The 23,510-nt window shown below is 38.2% G+C and overlaps 1 protein-coding gene across 7 annotated transcripts; it reads right to left on the reverse strand.

The window, feature by feature from the left end:
• Positions 1-4,746: 4,746 nt before the first annotated feature.
• On the reverse strand, positions 4,747-8,766 carry mitfa (melanocyte inducing transcription factor a). 7 transcript variants are annotated; one of them, XM_077602720.1, is made up of 9 exons: positions 8,618-8,766; positions 7,413-7,625; positions 7,195-7,290; positions 7,020-7,077; positions 6,582-6,665; positions 6,206-6,262; positions 5,890-5,965; positions 5,338-5,485; positions 4,747-5,168 (listed from the first exon to the last, which is right to left on the reverse strand). In XM_077602720.1, the coding sequence occupies exons 1-9, from the start codon at positions 8,648-8,650 to the stop codon at positions 4,773-4,775; spliced, it is 1,161 nt and encodes a 386-aa protein (XP_077458846.1). In that variant the 5' UTR covers positions 8,651-8,766; the 3' UTR covers positions 4,747-4,772. The 7 variants fall into 7 exon arrangements, with proteins under 7 accessions (XP_077458846.1, XP_077458845.1, XP_077458843.1 ...); XM_077602719.1 differs by having other exon boundaries at positions 6,969-7,077; XM_077602717.1 differs by having other exon boundaries at positions 6,582-6,674; positions 6,969-7,077.
• Between the last annotated feature and the right edge of the window lie 14,744 nt (positions 8,767-23,510).

A 23,510-nucleotide genomic window follows, 5' to 3' on the forward strand; every position in this document is an offset into this window, starting at 1 on the left:
CGAAGTCAGCTGGAATAGGCTCCAGCACCCCCGTGACCCTAGTGAGGATAAAGCGGTTCAGAAAATGAGATGACAGAGATGAGGGGAGAAACTCTTTATTTGGATGAATAGCTAGATTGAAAGAATTGAACGAGTAAATTGGATGTTCCCCATGTGAAATTTGGAATGTATACTAGGTTTTTTATTTTTTGTATAATCCAACTTAAAACTACAACCTTTTTTGGTCTTTTAATTTGATATTGCTCCTTATAGTTGTACTTGTACATATCTTTGTTTGAGTGGTTTAAGACTCACTAGGTTATAGAAAAAAACAATTTAAACAAAAAGCATTTAGAAATATCTCAAACATAAGATACCAATCTTTTATTATCTTTCGACCCTCTATGTACGGAATCATTTATGAGATATTGTAACATGAATTACATTTAGAATCCAGATAAAGTCCAGCTCAGCAATACAATTCAGGGAGTCATTTGTTTGCTTTCACCATCACAGATGCTGCACACTGCATGAGATGCCTGGACAGGGGCTCATTTTCTGCCAGTTTATTAATCATCACGCAGAAACCTCCAAGTTACATACAACTTTAGCAGTTAACCCCGTCACCCAGCGATGTGACTGCCAAGTGACTTTGGTGTGAGACTGTGATGATAAATACCAGCCAGGTGCAGAGAGGCCCGAGGACGTATCTTACACTTGGATCGGATAGTGTCAGAGGAGAAAATTCACGGGAAAAGCACTTGTATCTGAGCGTAAAGGGAGGGTAAATCAGCAAGATAGCTGAGGTAGGCCCGGTCAGGCTGCGCTGGATAAAAGATGGACCTCAGAGGACCAGGCAAGGAGGAGCAGAGCCCAGGGCTTACACGCAGATTGAAGGTGAAATCCGACTTATCAGGACAGGAAACGCAGCTCAAAAGGCCTAACAGCGCTAATCCTCACTCAAGACCTGATGATACAACCTCAAAATACCATTGAGAAACTGCCTTCATCCTTTAAATAAACCTGCATTGATGTTTTTGCTGCTTTAAAGAGCAGTAATCCTCAGAGAAGGCAGAAAGGGAGCATTCTCTAAAGCTCTCCTTAACATTCAGCGTGCTACTTATTGCTCTTTTCAAATAGGAGAAAATACACGCTAAAGGTGGGCCATTTACCTTAGAAATACTTTGGAGTAGATAAGGACTTTAAATGATGTATACTTTTTTTTTCTCCAAATGCTTCTGCTGTTGAAACCTTTGATCTGCAGATGTGTCTCTATGTGATAGTGCCAATAATAACCATTTAAGTTCATCTGTAGTCATGTTATCCCAGATCGTTCTTACCTGGGTGTGTAGTTAAATGGCTGGCTTTCATTTAAGAAAAAAAAATCTACTTGATGGCATGGAATGCGGGTGTGTCTGGAGGACACCCGCTGACACACGTACGTACTCTTTAGCAGATGGACGAAAAGCTGTCATTGTGCATTTTAATTGGGCATTTATGGCTGTTTTTTGGACTTCCGCTTGGCTGGAACGGTCCCCATCTGATTATACATTATGACAATATTAAAACAGATGTCCAGACCAATAAAGTAAATTCCTGAAGGACTGTGCGTAATGTGAGTAATTGATCATTTTTTTCCCTCTACGCTGGCCTCTATTTACCAGCATGCTCCTGTTAAACAGATTGCCCCTGCAGTCAGGAGTGGGGCCCATATGGCACAGCATTTTACTGGCAATTTGACTAAACTGCTGATGAAGTGTTGCTGTTCCTCTGGAGAAAACCTGTTGGAGGAGGTTGATTTTTGTACTGAGCTAGCTTTTAAGAGCTCCCCCCCAAAGTCCAAAAATGTCTTCCGCTGTTCAAACAAGGCCGCTGGCACAGGCTGGGCTTTTGCCACAGCACAGGAAGCTTCACTTCCCAAGTTGGACCTCAGGTTGGCTTCCACATCCTCAAGACAGCTCAGCAAAGACGGGATGTTTATCATGATGCAAACCTGCTTCGGCAAGATGCAATCACAACACTTGTGTTTCCTGCTTTACTGTAAGCAGACCAGGATGTGTCTCTATAGAGCGTAGCGAGTTTAAATGAGATACATTTGCAAAGGGGAAAAGCTGGCTAATCCCTTTTAACATTTTGTAATCAAAAGCAATACTACAGGGCGCATTAAGTTATTATTCCCCCCCTCCCGCTTTAACCAGGCAATGTTAGTCATCTAAACCGATGCTAAAAATATACTCCACAAATAGCTTGTGCAATAACAATGTATTTAACTTTGTCCTCCTTCTGTTCCTGCTCTCTCGTTCCATCCCGACACTTCACGCCAAATGGAGGGATTAAAGGGAGATGTGGCCATGCTCCAGAGAGATGCTGGGGGAATAGAATCATCACTCACCTATTAGACCGGCCAGGAAGGCAGTCTTGATAATCTTTCTGTATCCTTGGTAAAACATTATTCTGCCTGACGCCTAAGGCAGGGATTCAAGGGGGAAAAAAAGACATTAAACACATTATTGCAGAGACAAACTTGACAGAATACTAACAACATTTGGAAAAACTAAGCAAGGAAAGTAGGAAGACCAATTTATTCTGAGACAAAAAAAACAAATTATTATTTTTTAATTAATAAAAGTGTTATTATTATTAATCAATTAATATACAGCGTGCTAAAGGAGTGGTTTCCACGTCTGCCTCACAGTTCTGAGATCAAGGGTTAAATCCCACAGTATGGCATTTCTGATCAACTCTTCTCATTTTCTGAACAGTTTTATCCTCATTAGGGTTGCGGGTGGTGGTGGAGCCTATCTCAGCTGACTCCAGGCCAGAGCCAGGGGACACTCTGAATTGGTGGCCAGCCGATCGCAGGGCACAAGGAGATGGACAACCGTGCACACTCACACCCATACCTAGGGGGAATTTAGAGTGTCCAATCACCCTACCATGCATGCATTTACCTAGAGGAAACCCACGCAGGCCCGGGGAGAACATGCAAACTACGCACAGGTGGACGTGACCTGGATTTGTACCCAGGACCCCAGAGCTGTGAAGCCAACGCCCTAACGAAAGATTTCCAATTAAACCAAAATAATAACATTTATACATTTGGTTAAGAAAAAATACTTATTTCAGTGCAGAATGTCCCTGCGTACACCAAACTGTTTTTACGGCTTTCTATTCTTTCACAAAATAGTGTAGTGCATACGTTAATGTCAGGATCACTTTGCTGTTGCAGAATGTATCCTTTAATTGGCTGCCATCTGCTGGCTTTCCACACTATTTACACCAAGCCAAAATGTTTCCTGCTTTGTTATGTTCCAAAAGGTTTGTTCTTTTTCCACAAAATTAAAATTGAATTGAAACCCAAACAGCCCGTTAAATGAGTCCTCCTTATTTTATTTTATTATAATTTAATGTATTATAATATAATATGATATAATAAAATATAATGTAATGTAATATAATATAATATAATATAATATAATATAATATAATATAATATAATATAATATAATATAATATAATATAATATAATATAATATAATATAATATAATATAATATAATATAATATAATATAATATAATATAATATAATATAATATAATATAATATGATATGATATGATATGATATGATATGATATGATATGATATGATATGATATGATATGATATGATGTGATGTGATGTGATGTGATGTGATGTGATGTGATGTGATGTGATGTGATATAATATAATTAATATAATATAAGTAAGAGAATATAATAGAATAGAATAAAATTAACATAATACGATATAATAAAATATAATATCATGATATAAAACAGTCAGCAAATAGTACCAGCTGCAATCACAACACACTTTATAGTAATCTGGTTTGAAGATCAATTGAATACAAGAGCTAAAACCCATATTTAATCCAAAACTGGTTATTAAATGTGACGTTGAACCATTCATCTGACTATTTCCAATACTGTTACCCTGTACAGGTCACACTTACCATTTCCTTACACTCAATCAAATCAGTTACCAGTAAAACAGTCAAAACCAGACTTTAAGAAAAACGGTGCACTCTACATCTTTCACAAACCATAACATTTTAAAAACGTGCATTTTTTGCACACTCTCTGAAAAGAAACTTTCGCTGTTTTAGGTCCATTTTGATTAGCAAAATTATTTTCTATTTGCTGGCTGTGATGTCTTTCGTTTGGGATTAAATCAGACAGGGAGAGGAAAATCAAAACAGGTGTTTTCATTCATATGGAATCTTCAGATTTCCACTGTATTTTTGTAAACAATGTCCAAGGCCCTGCTACTCAAATTGCACGATACAAAAATTCTAAAGCTACTAAAGTACATTGTTATAACAAATTTTACCTTATTTCACTTACTGGTCACTAAAATGTAATCAGTAATAAACACATGCGCACATAAGACAACTGATGTTTGTTGATGACATTGAGCATGTGTTTTGCTGTAACATACCTCCAAATAGAAGAATGCACTTTTGAAAAATTGTTGTATTATAAGACAAGATAAGACAATTTGAATCTAATTGCTGTTTTTGCATGCACAGTCATTTACCAAATGTATACCCTCAAAAAATAGAGAGAGAGGGTTTAGCAGTGATTTTAACACAAATGGCACTTCAATCTCAGTTTGTGTCTGGAAGCATTGTTAAACCAGTGTGCCATTGTCTGACTCTTAATAAAACAACACAGGAATACAATTAAATACTGAAGAAAATGTGTCTCGTTATTGTTTTGCTACAAATTTTGCTTGCTGGTGATCTTCAAACTAAACTAACAGGGACACTCGTCCTCCAATCTAGAACTAGTGTTGTGGTGGCTATTAACCGAGTCATCTGGAGACATTGATGATAGTAATGAGTCGCTTGGGGAAATTGGTGACACTGTACTGTCCCTGACTAGTTCTTTCATTTTACAGGTCCTGGAGTTTCCATATGGACCAGGATCCCCAGTATCAGTGGGAATCGGATCAAAGGAAATGGTGCCGTTGTTGAGGTCCAAAGTGGTTGGTGGGGACATGTCAGGGGCTGAGGTGTGATGATAGCGCTCTGGATGACAGTCATCAATAACGGGTTCCTGTTTAATCACCCGGCCCATCATCTCTGATGTGCAGACTGTTGAGGATGAAACTATTGTGAGGCCATGCGCACGAGCTTGAATCTCCAACTCCTAAGTCAAAGTCAAAATAGGACTCATTCAGAACTCCACAAAACTCTTATATCAAAATATCAAAAAGGATTTTACAGTTTGATAAGATCTTTAAAGATGAAAGTCAAATCCAGGTCAGTGGTTGAAGTGTGGTTAACTATCAATAAATTAGTCTTAAGTGGAACTGCACCTGAATCCGAAGCATAAGGTGACGATTTGTGTGTTCCAGCTTCCGCTGTCTGCACTCGAGCTCTTTAGTCCGCTGTTGTTCCCGCTGTAGTTTCCTTATATAGTCCACTGAAGCTTTTAGAATGGTGCCCTTATTCCAGCGCATATCTCTAGGGTAGACAGGAGACAAAAGGTCTAAAGTCAGAGTCAGCTGAGCAGCTGACCGGAACAACAGAGAATTTTCATGGCCATACAGAACAAATAAATCATTAAAATGATCGATGTGGTGAAGTCAGTGATTAAAATTGTGTTGATAACAACTACAACTAAATAGATACAGAGATTAAAGATGATTTGAGGTCATTTTGAGGATTTTCTTCTAAAGACATGGCATCTGTTTGAAATGAAGTGCTGAAAACATGGGCGCAAGCTGACAACAAGCGAGGGATGATTGTGAACAATAGTCTTTATTTATGCCCATTTCAACAATTTTATTATTTTAATTTACAGGACCTTTGAATGAATGTGTATGTATTTCATTGAGATTTTTCAATGAATTCCAAAAAATACTTACGGGTCATTTGACTTGGGTATTAGGGTCCCAAGTTCTTTTATCCGATCATTGATATTAAATCTTCGTCTTCGTTCAACTACAAGTTAGGTACAAATAAACGTTGTCAGTAAACACGACTCTTGGAGCACACACAAAAAAATAAAAGAAAATTGTTTTTCTTTTAAGCAGTACATATTACATTTGAAATAATGCAACTGAATAATGAAGGTATCTATATTGGCACTTAAGGCCCATTTTACAAGTCAGAAGACCAAATTGAAACATAATAATGAATAATAAAAAAGTATGTCATAAAACAAACAAAAAAATGACTCACTTAAGTTATGATTGTCCTTTTTCTGTCTTTCTTTTGCCAGAGCACGAACCTCAGCCTCTTTGAGGAAAAAAAGAAACATGAAATTAATGAAAAAAGGATGTAGTCATTGAATAGTTAAGACAAAGCACGCTGTTGTACACATTTCTAGCAGTTTACTTTCAGATTGAATACTTGGTAATATTGCAATGTCATGCGTCTAATGCTATCACTGATAAGCCTCTGAGATTTAACAAAAGCTGAATTTGCAAACACAATTCTGATCTAGCATACAATTAAGCTGTATTGTGTGAAATTTTGTCATAACCTAAATACTATATACATATATTCTAAAATCCGAATTCATAAAAAAATGTTGAATTCTGTTTATGTTGCTTACCTACTGGAAAGCCATCTGATCTCTGATAGTTTTCATACGGGCCACATGGTCCAGGTTTGCTGAGTACTTGCTTCATGCCAGGAGCTAGAGTAATTATTTGGCAAATAATTGAAATAATATACTTCATAGTATCTTGTGCATTTCTAAATTGCACACAATACCAATATACTCCAGATTTGTCATCATATCATTTTCAAAAATTGGGTGAAAATCATCACAAACTTTTTTTCAGGCTTAACCAAAAAATAAGATGTTTAATGAAAAAAACATTTTGGAATGAGCATACTTGTCACAGTAGTGCATTCTAAATCGTAATCACAGGGATTTTAATTGCTTGGACAGGGCCTTAATACTGTAAAAATGTACTAACAGTGGAAAAACTTTTACCTGAGTATTCCCTTTTAATGTTTGGTGGGCATGAGTTGCTAATGGCCAGGCCTGGGAGTGGAAGTCCTTGGTTGCCATATACTTCGAGAAGATTACCAGACACAGGTAGCTTAAAATAAATAAATAAATATATAAATAAGAGGGGGGGGGGGGAATCTTAAGCATCATTTTTCTGTTGAAAGTAATTAAGATGGTAATTAAAATAAGTCAATGAGAATAAAATTACAGTGGGGTTCATTTGGAGTCCTTGATCCATAAGTCCAAGAACATCTTCATTGTAACTTGACTCCATGCTAATAATATCATCGATAACATCATCCATCTGTAAGGATATAGAACACAAAAACAATTCAATAATTCTTTATTAAAAAAAACAATACACAGTGAAAAAACTATTATCAGTTCATTCACATGTAATGAAATCATGATCTATGATACACATACCTCTTTCTCACAGTTAGAGGTGAGGGTGAGATGAGCCAAGGGACTGTTGGGGGCACTGCTTCCAGGCCCAGGTGGCAAGCCGTGCTCCGGAGGCTGGCTGGGGCATTGACTGCCAGATTTGCCCCCCAAGGTGTTGGACAGATACTGTCTCACCTGCTGCCTTTGGTTCTGCTGTATGTGGTATTTGTTGGGATTTTCAAGATGGGACTGCACCTACAATTTACCATTAACATTATAGCATAACTATCAACAGTTGCAATATATCAAACAAGTTGATCAACAACAAGCTTTTAAATCTTTATTTTAATATTAAATGAATATCAATCATATTTTATACTTTTAATATAAAGTTGTATACCCAAGTAGGTCATGTACTAATTGGTTAATTAGCAATTGCAGGGCACATGTAGACAAACGACATATAGGCACTACTGCCTTGCGACCATTAGAGTAATCCTTGCCTCTTGCCGAAGAACCATGTCATACAGTTTCGAGCAGACGTATTTTAGAATTGATGTTCACTAAAAAGTGCAGTAAAACAGATGGCGACGTTATCTAAATAACTTTACCATTCATTTACTACCTCCAGGAGAAATGTTGCTTTTGTGTTACAATATATCCATGTTCATTTGGTGTTTAAAGAAGACAAAAGTAAAAGATTCGTGTGAAAATAAATCTCATCTCATTTTCTGAACCGCTTTATCCTCACTAGGCTCGCGGGGGGGAAACTATCCCACCTGACTTCGGGCCAGAGGCGGGGGACACCCTGAATCGGTGGCCAGCCGATCGCAGGGCACAAGGAGACGGACAACCATGCACACTCACACCCATACCTAGGGGCAATTTAGAGTGTCCAATCAGCCTGCCATGCATGTTTTTGGAATGTGAGAGGAAACCGGAGTACCCGGAGGAAAGCCACGCAGGCCCGGGCAGAACATGTTAACTCCACACAGGTGGACGTGACCTGGATTTGAACCCAGGACCCCAGAGCTGTGAGGCCGATGCGCTAACCACTCGCCCCACCGAGCCGCCCGTAAAAATAAACAAATAATTAAAAAGAAAAAGCTTATTGAGTAGTCATCGAATATTGCTGTAATGTTGCATTAGTGCTTGCAGTGAAGCCAATCGACAATTAATGCAGGAACGCTATTAAACTACAACAAGTTCACATTATCATTATGAGAATAGAAATCCAGCCGACGTACCTGATAGTGACTGTATTCAAGCATCTCCAACATGTCATACAACACTGATATTTGTTTGGATATATACTAAATCAGAGTACGTCTATATAGCACACAAAGTAGCTATATTGACTATGTAATCCGGTTGAAATATTGGTCTAACGTGTCAGTGTGGGAGCAGTCAGCCTTTCTGGCCAAGTTATCAAGGATTTAAGGCTCATTAGTTATGCAAGTTAAGAAATAGAGGAGGACACAGAAACTCATCCTCCCACTTTTGTGTTGTTCCTGCAAAACTCTGAATTTATGTCTTTATTGAGCCTGTTTGACGTCACAACTTTCAACTCACAAAGAAGTCTTTTTACTATTTGGCCAGTAGTTTGCGAACCAAAGCTAGCTTAAGGCCAACTAACATTTATTCTTTAGTTCTGCTCATCAAGTATACTAGAACATTGTTTGTTCTGATCATCATGAGTACAACCGAGTAGCACTGTTCTCGTACAAATACGACATGCGGAAACTAATGTATGGCGGCTTTTAAAAAGCATACACTTTTGGAAGCATGCTTAACTTAAAGGGGTGTTTTAGGTCCATGAAAACACTTCAATTGTAATCTTTTTTTTATGTTTTGTTTTTTTCCAGTTTTTTGAAGGGGTAATTTGAGACTTGTCTTGCCACGGGCATAATTCCTTCCAAGAGTCAGTCATTGACATCATCTGTCATTTATAGAGCAATAGGGGTTTTATATTATCTCTGAGCCAAAGAATTGTGTTGACTTATTTTGGGGGAAACAATTAACCATGCTGTCAAACACAACTTATGGTCCGTTACCAAGCCCCGAAAGGCAGATGGACACTGGTGCTTGTAAAAAATAAGAATTTAAAAAAGTAGGAGGAGGTTCACATCACAACAGATTGGTCATTTCAAAATATGGAATTAAAATATAGAGCAATGGAGAGACAAATCTCCGTATTATTTTTTTCATGAATGTAAGAAAAAATGTGTGAAATTAGAGTATTGTTTCAAAGAGTTTTATACAATATGCAACGGAAAACCAAGCATTGTGGTGAGTTTTATTGGGAATTGATTGTACAGCATAATATTTTACTCAGGAGCTCTGACTTGGTGGACCAAAACAACAATGATTATCCCCTTAATAATGTGCAACACTTAAAATATATAGACAATGTTGTACATAACATTAGTCAAAAGAATTTCTGTCCAATAATAATAATAATAATAATCGGACATAGGCCCTGTCGTCATTATCAACAACACAAAAAGCCTACTTGTCACCACACCCAGAAACTGCGTGTGACGAAATTGGTGGTGCTTCTCCATAAGCTGTGTTTACTCGGCAAAAATTATTTATAATTACTATTGGTTATGCTTCCTTTAAAATTTGAGAGCTAAATATTTTTTTGCATGTCATTTGTGAGCAGCCATCTAAGGCAGGGGTGTATAGTATACTTTATATACTGTATGTATATATACTGTGCTATATATACATGTTTCCATAATTGTGACATAGGGTGACAAAAAAAGAACTTTTTAATAAGCCCATATAACCAAGGGTGATAGAAGAGAAATATTTTGTTTTAGTGGAAGCCTTAAAACATCACATTTAAGAAATAATTATGGAATTTACTTTGGTTTCTTTTTCAATTACGTCATAAATAGTGTTATCCTGTATGGATTCATTCTTGCAATTTACTGTTGAGATTCCTCATTGACTGCTCTACATCTAAGTTGGGATACTGCAAATGTCATCATCAATTTACTATGGTTCCTAAAATAGAATCTTACTTGCTCAAAGTGCTCCCACTTGCTCATGTCTGCCAATACGCATGTCAAAAATTATTTTTTTCCAAGACTTGATAAGGAATCTCGAGGACCGGAGTCGGTGACCCCTGATTTAGAGAGTTCATTCATTCATCTTCCATACCGCCCATCCTCAAAAGGGTTGCTGGGGTTGCTGGAGCCTAACCCAACTGTCATTGGGCGAAAGGCAGACCACACCCTAGACCACATGTGTCAAAGTGGCGGCCCGGGGGCCAAATCTGGCCCGCCGCATCATTTTGTGTGGCCCGGGAGAGTAAAGCATGAGTCCCGACTTTCTGTTTTAGGATCAAATTAAAATGAAGAGTATAGATGTATATTAAATGTCCTGATTTTTCCCCCTTTTAAATCAATAATTGTAATTTTTAATCCATTTTTTCTGTGTTTTTAGTTCAAAAATCATTTTGTAAAATCTAAAAATATATTTTAAAAAAGCTAAAATAAACATTGTTTTAGATCTATAAAAAAACTGAATATTCAGGGCTTTATTATATCTAAAATGGTCCAGCCCACGTGAAATCAAGTTGACGTTAAAGCGGCTCGCAAACCAACCCGAGTCTGACGCCCTTGCTCTACACCGTGATTTAGAGAGTTGATTAAAAAAAAAAGAGTGAGAGAGAGACAAAAAAGGTGCATCACCCATATACTCATGATAGAAATCGCACAGCACGAATTTGTCTGAATAATTGGAAACTTTTAGATCAGAACAGGCAAATACAAACTTGGTGGATGTACCCAGTGGCACAACAGTAACTGAGAAAACAGAGGATGCTTTCATTAAGAAGTCAAAACCATGGATTCCTTTAAGCTTCCTCTACAGCTTGGCCTTTCCCTAAGCTCAACCTTTGGGTACTGAGGGAAGTATTAACAAAGGATGTTTCTTTTTGCCTGTACAAGATCTCATTTTATTGATAAACTCTTTGTGAGACAGAGCTTTATTACCTTGTCATAGAGAGCACATGGGTCCACGTTTAAAACATTGCCTTGAGGACTAATAACATTTCAAGCGATGAGCGTCATTCATCCAGCCCTGAAAGAAAAATAGATCTATTCTTATCCCTCCAGCAACTCAACTTCTTCTTGTGTCGACAAGCCTCACTTGGGGGCATTTTGTCTTTGGAAGATGATAAATATTTACTTAGTTAACTGTATTAAGATGGTCAATTTTAAATTTCCAGTCATAACGTGTAACATACAGTTGTGGTCAAAAGTTTGCATACACTTGTGAAGAACATAATGTCATGGCTCTCTTGAGTTTCCAGTTATTTCTACAACTCTGATTTTTCTCTGATAGAGTGATTGGAACAGATACTTCTTTGTCACAAAAAAACATTCATGAAGTTTGGTTCTTTTATGACTTTATTATGGGTTAACAGAAAAAGTGATCAAATCTGCTGGGTCAAAATTATACATACAGCAACACGAATTAGCAATTTTGGTGACTTAGAAAGTTGTGTCAGTGAAATAAGCTTCATAGCATGGCCTCTTAACATCTTGTGAGTGATTATGATTGACTACAGCTGGTGACTTCTCTGAGGCCATTTAAATAGGGCTCATTGGATGCAAACGCTCACAAACGCTACAATGGGCAAGCCAAAGGAGCTCAGCATGGATCGGAAAAAGTGAATCCTTGACTTGAACAAGTCAGGAAAGTCACTTGGAGCCATTTCAAAGCAGCTGCAGGTCCCAAGAGCAACAGTGCAAACAATTGTTTGTAAGTATGAAGTGCATGGCACTGTTTTGTCACTGCCACGATCAGGAAGAAAACGCAAACTATCACCTGCTGCTGAGAGAAAATTGGTCAGGAGGGTGAAGATTCAACCAAAAATCACCAAAAAGCAGATCTGCCAAGAATTAGAAGCTGCTAGAACACAGGTGCCAGTGTCCACAGTCAAGCATGTTTTGCATCTCCATGGACTGAGACGCTGCCATTAAAGAAGGAAGCCCTTGCCCCAAAAGCGGCACCTTAAGGCTCGACTGAAGTTTGCTGCTGATCACATGGACGAAAATAAGACCTTCTGGAGGAAAGTTCTGTGGTCAGACGAAACAAAAATCAAGCTGTTTGGCCACAATACCCAGCAATATGTTTGGAGGAGAAAAGGTGAGGCCTTTAACCCCAAGTACACCATGCCTACCGTCAAGCATGGTGGTGGTAGTATTATGCTGTGGGGCTGTTTTGCTACCAATGGAACTAGTGCTTTACAGAGAGTAAATGGGATAATGAAGAAGGAGGATTACCTTCAAATTCTTCAAGATAACCTAGTGTCATCAGCCCGAAGATTGGGTCTTGGGCGCAGTTGGGTGTTCCAACAGGACAATGACCCATCAAAAGTGGTAATGGAATGGCTAAATCAGGCTAAAATTAAGGGTCCTGACTTAAACCCAATTGACAACTTGTGGACAATGCTGAAGAAACAAGTCTATGTCAGAAAGCCATCAAATTTAACTGAACTGCACCAATTCTGTCAGGAGGAGTGGTCAAAGATTCAACCAGAAGCTTGCCAGAAGCTTGTGGATGGCTACCAAAAGCGCCTAATTGAGGTGAAAATGGCCAAGGGACATGTTACCAAATATTAGCGCTGCAGTATGTATATTTTTGACCCAGCAGATTTGATCACTTTATTCTGTTCACCCAAAATAAAGTCAATAAAGAACCAAACTTCATGAATGTTTTTTGTGACAAAGAAGTATCTGTTCCAATAACTCTATCAGAGAAAAATTAGAGTTGTAGAAATAACTGGAAACTCAAGAGAGCCATGACATTATGTTCTTCACAAATGTATGTAAACTTTTGACCACAACTGTACATGTGATTAGGGTCAAAAAGGAGATTAAAAAATAGCGCAGCTACCAGATTTAACTAGTTTAACATGAAGACTATAAGCCTTTCCCCTGCTTTAAATCCTGTATCTTAGTGTCTAGTCCATCATATTTGTAAACATCTACAGGTTAATTAGCTGCATCTATTTTGGTGTGAGACCCTTTTGGACACCTGCAGCTTGCAGTACATATGGGAGTCTTATAGAAGTTTCATGTAAAATTTACTGGGTGCAATTTCAATTCCAAAACTGTCCCCTCATGATCCCAATAAAATAAGGTCAACTTAACTTTGATTTGGAGGTGGAACAGATTGATTGCATTCCAATTTATTTCAATAGGAAGGATTTTAGAACATTAACAAGGGTTGGAATAATAAAGATATTTGTATGTACTTTTCTGAAAGCTTCTTTTTTTCCACAATTAACATGCAATTGCTATAATAACACACATTCAACAATTTAAAAATCAATAACTAATGTTGTATTTTGGAAAAGCTCTTGTTTTTGCTCTATTTGAGAGTATGTTAGACAGTGTGTTGGATTGGCCTCGCTCAACTTAAGATGCGTCATCCTAAAGTAAGACTTAAAAATGTTTTTTTTCCTGCCATATTCTGGAAAGCGGTTTTATCAGATATTATCGGGACAAACCGCTTCATTGAGAAGAGAATCACTGTACAGAGCTGTCTTTGATTCTTCGCCTATGGCTAATTGTTGACATTAGCAGGAATTAAATATCCTATTCCAAGAACAAAACACATCCCATCTGTCCAATGTCTGTGTGAACTTGCACTTGCACTGACTAACAAATGTATTTAACACCCTTGGTACTTTCCTGACATCTCTTGTAAGAAAGCATACATTGGTGATATCAACAGTACAATTCTGAATACAAACTTTTATTAAAATTAACCTTGAAAAAATGTTAACTTTTTTTTCTATAAAAGCAGTATGAACATAAAACAATATCTAAAATAGATATCCCAAGTATACATACTCCTACTGTTTTGCTTGTTTGTTCTCACAATGTTTCTGGGTTGTATAATTTGTTGTTGTAATGAGGCCGCAGTGGAAGAATTGTTTTGAGCACTCGGCCTGACTAATGAACCAGATCAATTAAATCTAAAGAATAATACAATTGGTACAGATATTTTCATTAGTATGTAAATTCAAATGTTGCTTTTACCCACTAGACATACAAACACCAAAATTAGAAAAGCTAGTAAATGAAAAGGGATAGATAGGTATCATTTATTGAAGCTAACAAACAAAAACAACTTACAAACAAAAGGCTCTTTTCATTCAGTTTTAAACATCCACCAAAATCAAAAACTCAATTACACAAACGTATCATTCTTCTATTCTCCAGAAAAGGTCAGTGTTTAACCGCAAATGTCTGCACGTGATGATCTCGACAAGCTTTTCTTGGCTCTCAAGATGAGCGTCAGAAAAATGTTTAGGAATGCATTGAATTTAAAAAAAAACATTGTGTGGGATTTTTTTAAGGTTTTATAGCGGCAACAAAGTAAGCATGATTATGCATTGTTGTTAATCTATTTTTTTGTCAGTAGGGGACAATGGTGAATTGACGTCTTAATCAGGGCAATGGTTAGTTTAGGCCCTGGACAGGTCACCAGTGAATCATTAGGCACAGGGAAAACCAACTAATAACACATATACAGACAGTTTACAGATTTTAGAATTTGGAATGTGATTAAAATTTGGAATGCAGGAAATCCCAAAAGGAAGAAAAGAGTTTTGTTTGAAGAAATCAGTTAAATGCTGGGTGGCTGCAGTAGAAATATGTCCGGAGCAATGTTCCCTCTAATTTTTCGTTGGTCTGAGCAGAAAGTCAACCTCCCTGAGCGCACTGAGTACCAGTGTGAGCGACATCATCGGTACTCGGATGATTCGCCTAAAGACGTTTCGCCGACGGACGTTTGACAGACGGGCAGGTCGCCGAATGAACGTTCGGCGGAACGTCCATTCGGCGACCTGTCCATTTTTCATATAAAACATGCTGTAAAACACGAAAAACATAAGTGGACAGAGCTACTGCCACTTGCTGCCGCTTAAACGGCGCCATCATGGGGAAAGGGGTAAAAAAAAAAAAAAAAAAAAAAAAAAAAAAAAAAAAAAAAAAAAAAAAAAAAAAAAAAAAAATCCGATTTTTTTTTTTTTTTTTTTTTTTTTACTGCGCGCCATATGATTGCTGCTGCGCAGCGAGGACGAGAGTAGTGCGCAATTGCGCACGCGCGCAGCTTAGAGGGAACACTGGTCCGGAGGCAGGTCGGCGAATTTGGGTTTGATCTTTTTATCGGCAATCACAAGCATGTGTTGAAGGTTAAAAACATTAACTTTACCAAAGGTAGAAAAGCCATCATCTCAATTTTTGTTGTGGCTAAATATCGAGTGGTAACAACAGGAAAACACAAAGAAGTAAGAATTTTAAATTGTTTTGGCCACCACCCCGTAATTGGAGGGATAACAAGATGGCACATGGTGACAACCAACTAATAAAACGCATATGGACTGTGTAGAGATTTTAGTGTTTGGAATGTGATTCAAATTTGGAATCCAGAAATTCCAAAAGGAAGAAAGTTTGGTTTGGTGAAAATCTTTTTGGCCGCCATCCTGCAATTGGAGGGATAGCAAGATGTCATCTAGCCTTCTGGGAGTTCTGCAGTCTCTCTTTCTAGACGAGCAGGAACACGAAAGTAGATATCAACTTTAACTCCTCTTGTGGCTGCCATGTGCAGACAAATTTGCCCACAAGGCAGGCCTGGTAAGCTTGTTGACTAGCGTTAAACCATTGGGTTTCTTGACGCGCACTTACCGATATTTATGGAGGAATGTTAATTTCAAAACCAAAACCAACTACGTCTCACTCTCATAACAATCGAGGACATAAGACTCATTATATTACGAGGCTGCTGAGCGCTTAATTAATGGCCAACTGATGTTTTCGGTGATGCAGCGATGTGGTCAGCTGCGGTCAATCTGCTGATTACTTCCTGTTTTGGTATTTAAACATGAATGAGTCCTAGTATCATTATCGGATCGTTCCTGCATGCGTCCTGCATGCGTCCTGCATGCTGCTGCATATTCCTGCATACTCCCGTTTTGGTTCCAAGCCTTTGTTGATTTGTAGATCCCTTTTGATTTATTAAAGATGTTGTTTTGAAGCTAATACCTCGTCAAATCCTACTTCCCCGAGCCTGGGTCCGAATCCATTCCCGATCGCGCCACGACGACGCGTCGCGATGGTAACACTTACTGATTTAAAACAAAACTGGTTCTTGGAAAGCACGTGTTTCAAACGGCACGAGCACTAGCACTGAATGGACACCTTTGTTTTTTGGGGTCAAAAGAGGGCAACTGAGGTAGTAGTGCTCAATGACTTTTTGGGAGCAAAAATAGGAATGGCAACTAAGCACACAATTCACCTTCAAAAGCTCAAGTACAAAGCTTTTAGTTGTTCTACTTGAAAGAACATTATGTCTAGATGATAAACCATGTCTGTGGTGTAGCTAGATCAATCAAACTTTATAGCCAAAATAGCACAAACTGTACCCAAAAGCTTAGTCACATATCCACCTAGGTGAAGGTCTCAAAAATTAATTTCCTTTGTTCTTGCTTTTTAGTACTCTTATGTAAAGGCCCTAACCACCAAAAATCACCCAAAATATCCCAAATATGTGTATTAGCATAATTACTGATTGTTGTTAATTTGTACAGTTATTAATGATGAACAATTTGGTTTGTAAATGGGCCACAAGTTTGAGCTTCATTCACTTCGGTCTATTATTATTTCATTATAATTTTGATGTAACAAAAAAAATTACCATACCAAATAACTAACCCAAAATCTTAAAAAGCATACTCTTTTTATTTGAAAAGTAAAAAACTGTTTCCATAAAAATCATGTAATGTGAAAATTTTATTTTTCATTGAAATTAGGGGCTCCAGCTCGTGTGAGGATGAGCGACTTGGAAGATGAATGATTTAGTTAATTGGTGAATTTAAAGTAGTTGAATGAACTAGATGAGTCATCAAGTCAAAATGTTTCCCTTAAGAATCCTGGACCTCAATAAATAATTTTGCATTAGGTTGTGCAAACTTCCATCTGCACCAGACTGTTTGTTATAATTAGTAATTGTCTTCATAATTTAGGATTGAAAAAAGCTGAGGTTTTAGAATGATAGAGCTGCTGTGTGTCTTTTTCTAAGACAGCAGTGTTCTTTCTGGATCGATTTTTTACAGTGGGTGTTGATAGACAAAAGCCCCTTTGTTAACCATTTTAATATCTCAATTTTGCCGGTGTGTATTCTCATTCAATATCCAATTTTTGCCTGACATTCATGGAGTTTAAAATAATTTTAAAGCCATTGAGATGAAAGATGTACTATTGCTAGTCATCTAGTATGGTGGGGGCAGTCCATTAATTATGTTGTTGTTGTTGTTATTTTACAACATGGGTTAAAAATGGTACTGTGGAAGCCTTCCTTATTTCACACTAAGAAAGAATTCCTGAATAGTCACTTTTTCAGTACTTTGGCTTTTTTTTCGCTGTGGAAGCACAAGTCCAAACAATTATTGTGAAAAGCACAATGTGAAGAAGAAGAAAAAAGAAACGTTACACATTTAAAATGTCTAAGGGGAGACACTTTAATTGACGATGAACAGAGTGTGGTGTGTTCTTGTGCACAACAGCATAAAAGGCGCAATTTCAAATGCACTGGCTTCCATGCACCACATCATCAAATTGCAAACTGATTTAGACAGCCTCCTTCACCGGACTATTAGCCATCATGAAACAGGCGCCGTTGTGCATTTCTTTTTTTATTTCTAAAGATCCTGGTTTTCTGTACATTTTCTTTTGCCAAAACATCTCAATGATATATAACAATAGCACACTTTCCACTCTTTTCTGATCCTGCTAAAATAAACGTGTTTTGAGCTAGACCTGTTTCAGGCAAATGAACTGTACTTTTCTTCTCTTCTAAACCCAAGGAGAGCATGCAAGCTCCACACAGTAAGCACCAACATGAGATTGAACCCTCGACCTCAGAACTGTGAGGCCAATGCACTAACCACCATTTTTGAAAGGCCCGGCGGAATATACCAACAGTGGCTTATTAATTTAAAAACATTTCCTAGTAATTATCTTATCTGCAATTTATGCAGATAAACACCTTGACCAATGATGCTATTTGAGCACTTGGGTTTCTTTATTTTATTTTAACATTTTATAAAAATGTAAAATGTTCATGCATCACTTTCCTATAAAAGCTGTGTTGAATCTATTTGTTTCAGTTGTTTAATGCTTTACAACACGAGCATTTTCACTTGAAAGATTGGGAAGAGGAGATTAGGTAATTTATCTCATAAATGATTTTTTACGAGCCAGCCGCCTTACTGGTTTGCTGTTTTTGTCCTCAGCAAAACCTACATTTATTTTAATCTTTATCCTTTCCTATTGCTAAGCCTCCACAGCACTGCAGTAAACATGAAAGCACTAAAAGAAGGGACATCACAGTAAGGCGCTAAAAGAAGGGACATCACAGTAAGGGGAAGTTCAATAGCCAAAACATCTGAATAGAATCTGAATTTACAGTCAGATTCAATATTTTAGTGCTACGGATGCATGGGTTGTTGTAATTAAGCCATTTTGGTGAAATAGAAAAATGTGAGTTTATCTTCAGAGATTGTTGTATTGTCGTCCAATTGCGTGATGAGTGTGCTTAAGCGGTGAGAATTCATTTAACAACATGACAGTAGTCAGGCCAGCCCCAATTATTCAGTCAGAATTTCAACTCTATTTTTGTCTTTAAAGATAGTTGACAGTGACTTTACAACTGCGGGATTAATGCAGAAGAACGTGAACCATTCCAATCAGAGCATTCAGTAGAGAGTGTGTGTCGTAAAAAGATGAGCCATGTCAAATGTGTTTTGCCTGAAGCGGGACAGCCGCCCCCAAACCCTCCCTTGTGTTCCTCCCCTCCATAACTGGAAGCATGAAAATGCATTTTACTGATTGATAAGCACGGATTACAAGGCTCCTTGTTTACGCACAGAGGGAGATTTAAATTCCTCATGTTGGGCTTCCTTTCCAGGATCTTCACATATTTAAAGGATTCAATTTTGGATAGGGCGGCCCGGCGGATAAGTGGTTAGCGCCTCGGCCTAACAGCTCTGAGGCCTAGGTTTAAAATCCAGGCCGGTCCACTTGTGTGGAGTTTTCATGTTCTCCCCGGGCCTGCGTGGGTTTCCTCTGGGTACTCCGGTTTCCTCCCACATTCCAAAACCATGCATGGTAGGCTGATTGGACACTCTAAATTGCCCCCAGGTTTGGGTGTGAGTGTGCACAGTTGTCCGTCTCCTTGTGCCCTGTGATCGGCTGACCACCGATTCAGGTTGTCCCCCGCCTCTTGCCTGGAGTCAGCTGGGATATGCTCCAGCACCCCCCGCAAACCTAATGAGGATGAAGCAGTTCAGAAAATGAATGAATTCATTTTGGATACAAATGTTGTGCCATTTTCTAGCCTTTGTGATTCAGCAGTAATAAAAATCATTCATTCATTTTCCATACCGCTTATTTTCACAAGGGTGGGGTGTTGGAGCCTATCCTAGTCAACTCCCAGCAGCAAGTGCCATTCACACTCACATTCATACCTAGGAATTTAGAGTGCTCAAACAGCCAATTATACATGTTTTGGGGATGAGGGAGGAAACTGAAGTGGCCAGAGAAAACCTGTACAGAACATGCAATATAACCTGAACATTTTTGCTGGTTTCTGTACAGCTGTACAGATATTGTACGTATACTGTTCTGCTATGGCAAAGGCGTGAGGAACCTAAAGGAATTGGATTGCAGCATTAAATTAGGATGAGTAAGCAGTTACATTATTTACAGTTTATTCATGTTTATAATCTATGTTGTTAAAAGGTACCGGATGTTTAAGATTACTGAATGAGTATATACAGTACTAGATATGGTTAAATTGACAACTCAGTTCATAATGTGATTTTTTTATTTTTTTATTTTATCTAAAGGGCACCACTGATCATATTTAGAACAAGGAGAACTTTTGAGTTTTTTATTTTTTTTGTCTTGTACAACCAAACACAGTTTGTGATGTGCCTGACCAAGAGGCCAGTACCGCCTTTTTACGCCTCTCCTCCTCTTCCTCCTCCTCCTCCTCTCAAGTCACAAGACTAACCTTGAAACACTAGCACTCATAAAGGCTTTTCTGCCGCTAGGTGAAATAAAATAAAATGAATAAAAAGGGGTTTCATTGGGACCGATTTAGATCAGCCAAGTACGTACCCAACCACGTACTGTGTCGTATTTGAATAAATGAACATTGTGCACAGCACAACTGTTGCATCCTAAAATGGAATGCATAGTTATAAAACACAAAAGAGAAGGGAAATACACGTTTATTGTCCATTCTGCTATCTGATTAAACATCATTTTATTGTTTTGCCTGTCCTTATACAACACAGGAAAACACTAAATAGTCATTTCCAACATTAAACATTTAGGAAATAAAACACTATTAGAATACATTTATCTTAATAAGCGCCTTTGTTTTAGAAAACATACAGTATCTTAAATGCTATTGAAAATTGGATTCTGCCCCACCCCCAAAATGGAAGGAGCGTGGCTAGTTTATGGTCAGTTTACAGTGTGGCTAGAATTAAAGTGTGTTATGTTGATTACGTGGCCTTCAATACTCTTTGTTGTTTGGTGTTTTGTTCTACTTTGTCCCCCCCTTTTTTACTACCATGAAATTGTAAAATATTTGTGAAGTGGGCCGTTGTTACGGTAAGTTTATGAATCTCATGCGTTGTAGGTTCTGCCATGTGCGTATGTAAGACAATTGCCTTATTCTAATTGGAGTGGCGTTACTGTTGAGGCGAAAAAATTAAAAACATAACTTAAAACATGGTGGCATCCATGTAAATGAGTACTTGCATGTTTTGAAAATGCAACTGGGGTTTTCTGAGTCTTTGTACTGTTTAATTGAACCCAAAATCTCAGAACCTGAAAACTAGATCAGACACAAGTATTTGAGTGACTAAATTGGTGGGTTAACAGCTGACCTGCTTAAAACTCTTGTCGGAACATGCAATGGAGATGAAAGAAGATGTCCACTTATATTTGGTATGTTGCTTTGCTATCTCTACTAGTACATGATATACGCTTATGAAAGAACAACACTTGATGTAGTGTGAATGGATTTTTCCTAAACTCAGAGCCAGTCAATACACAAAGGAAAATCACATTAGTCCATCAAGGTCAAGTCTGAAGTTATGGGGACATAGTTAATCTGCCCTCAAGGGGTGTGGGGTATTATGCAGCTAAAGACCAAAGGACAACATGCACACTAACAATGGGCCAATAAGTCTGGGATAGTGTGTCAATCAGGGGGCCCCCAGGAGGATTGACCTAACTGTGTTAACATCTGTCACATGAACACAGCATAATCCTTTTAAAATTCCCCATATCGCCATTTACATTTTTAAATCTCTTGTATTGATCTATATTAGTTACATTTGTTAAAATAGCATGCTTTGTTTTTTATTTTGATTACAAAAATCTACTTCCCCCTGAATATTTACTTTAAATAATTTCCCCAAGGGACCCTCTTCATGTGATGTTCTGTATCATCATAACAAGACAATATTTTCTATGACGTGTCATCAAAAATAGCTACAGGCTAATCTCAGTGGGATCAAGGCGTAAAAAGATTTTAAAGTACACATGGTACTGGACTCATGCAGGTTGATCATCACTGTTTGCTGAAACCCTCATAAATGGGGGAGGGGAAGACAGTTACTGGGGTGACTCATGATGCTTTGTAAAAGCTTTTTGCACCACAAACTAATGACCCCTCACCCTACCCAAACACCCCTTCAAAGAGCTGTCCTTTGTAGTATTTTATTCTTTTTACGTTGCAGTGATTTTTTTTTTGTATTCGTTTAACTCATTGACTGCCATTTACCGGTGCTAGACATCCAATCCTTTTGAATGTCCATTCATTTATTCACCCTTTCAAGTCAAGTCAATGGCATTGAAAGGCACTGCAAGATGAGCATTTATAATCATTTCTACCAGTTCTAATGTAGAATGATAAAAAGTTACTCAGGGCAGTGTATACGTTCATCATTTAGCTTTTATTAGTTTAGATGTATTTATAATTACTATACAAAAAGATTACAAACAAACAATATGATTTCTATATATTCCTACATGAATCCATGGCACATACAATATTATCACACAGACACACACAGTTTATGAATAAGTGTCCACTGTCGTGATCACAGTCCCTGAAAGGGTTAATATAGCCAAGGGATATATTTTTTACTTTAGGGGCCTGCGCCTCAGTCCATGAGGTTCAGAATCTAAATGGACCGTTTTATCCTTTCCATTTCCTTGCTCCTGCAGTTTCAGTGGATTAGCCATCTTTCCCATTGTTCTGACAACATTGAAACCTCAACAGACTGTGACACTCCTTTCCTTCCCTTTCCTTTCTGGTCTAGTCACCAACTCAGCAAAATGCTCCACATTTTTAAATAGCGAGAGAAATTTTCTCTTATCTATTGAAATTACATCAAAAGTTAAAATGAAAATAATTATACGTAATAATAATATTTTACGGTCCGCCCGGCGGATGACTGGTTAGCGCGTCGGCCTCACATTGGGGGTCCTGGGTTCAAATCCAGGTCGGTCCACCTGTGTGGAGTTTGCATGTTCTCCCCGGGCCTGTGTGGGTTTTCTCCGGGTAGTCCGGTTTCCTTTCACATTCCAAAAACATGCAAGGTAGGCTGACTGGACACTCTAAATTGCCCCTAGGTATGAGTGTGAGCATGAATAGTTGTTTGTCTCCTTGTACCCTGCGATTGGCTGCCCACCAATTCCCCTGCCTCGTGCCCGAAGGCAGCTGGGATAAGCTCCAGCACCCCCCGCGACGCTAGTGAGGATAAAGCGGTTTAGAAAATGAAAAAAAAAACACACACACACACATGACAGTTACTGTTTTTTCACGTTATTGTACAAAGACAGCGTGTCAGACAGATCATGAACGTTTGATCAATCATAAATGGATATTGTCAAAATTGTCATTTTGTACTAAATTGTGGTTATTTAAAAGGAGCATGGTAGAAAGCGCTCGCGCGCTGCTATTGGCCAGCAAGGTTGAGGAGGAAAAGGAGGAGGCGGCCACCGCCGGCCAGTGCGAGTGAATTGATGC

Source organism: Stigmatopora argus, chromosome 6 (genome assembly GCF_051989625.1).
Source record: "Stigmatopora argus isolate UIUO_Sarg chromosome 6, RoL_Sarg_1.0, whole genome shotgun sequence".
Taxonomy (NCBI): domain Eukaryota; kingdom Metazoa; phylum Chordata; class Actinopteri; order Syngnathiformes; family Syngnathidae; genus Stigmatopora; species Stigmatopora argus.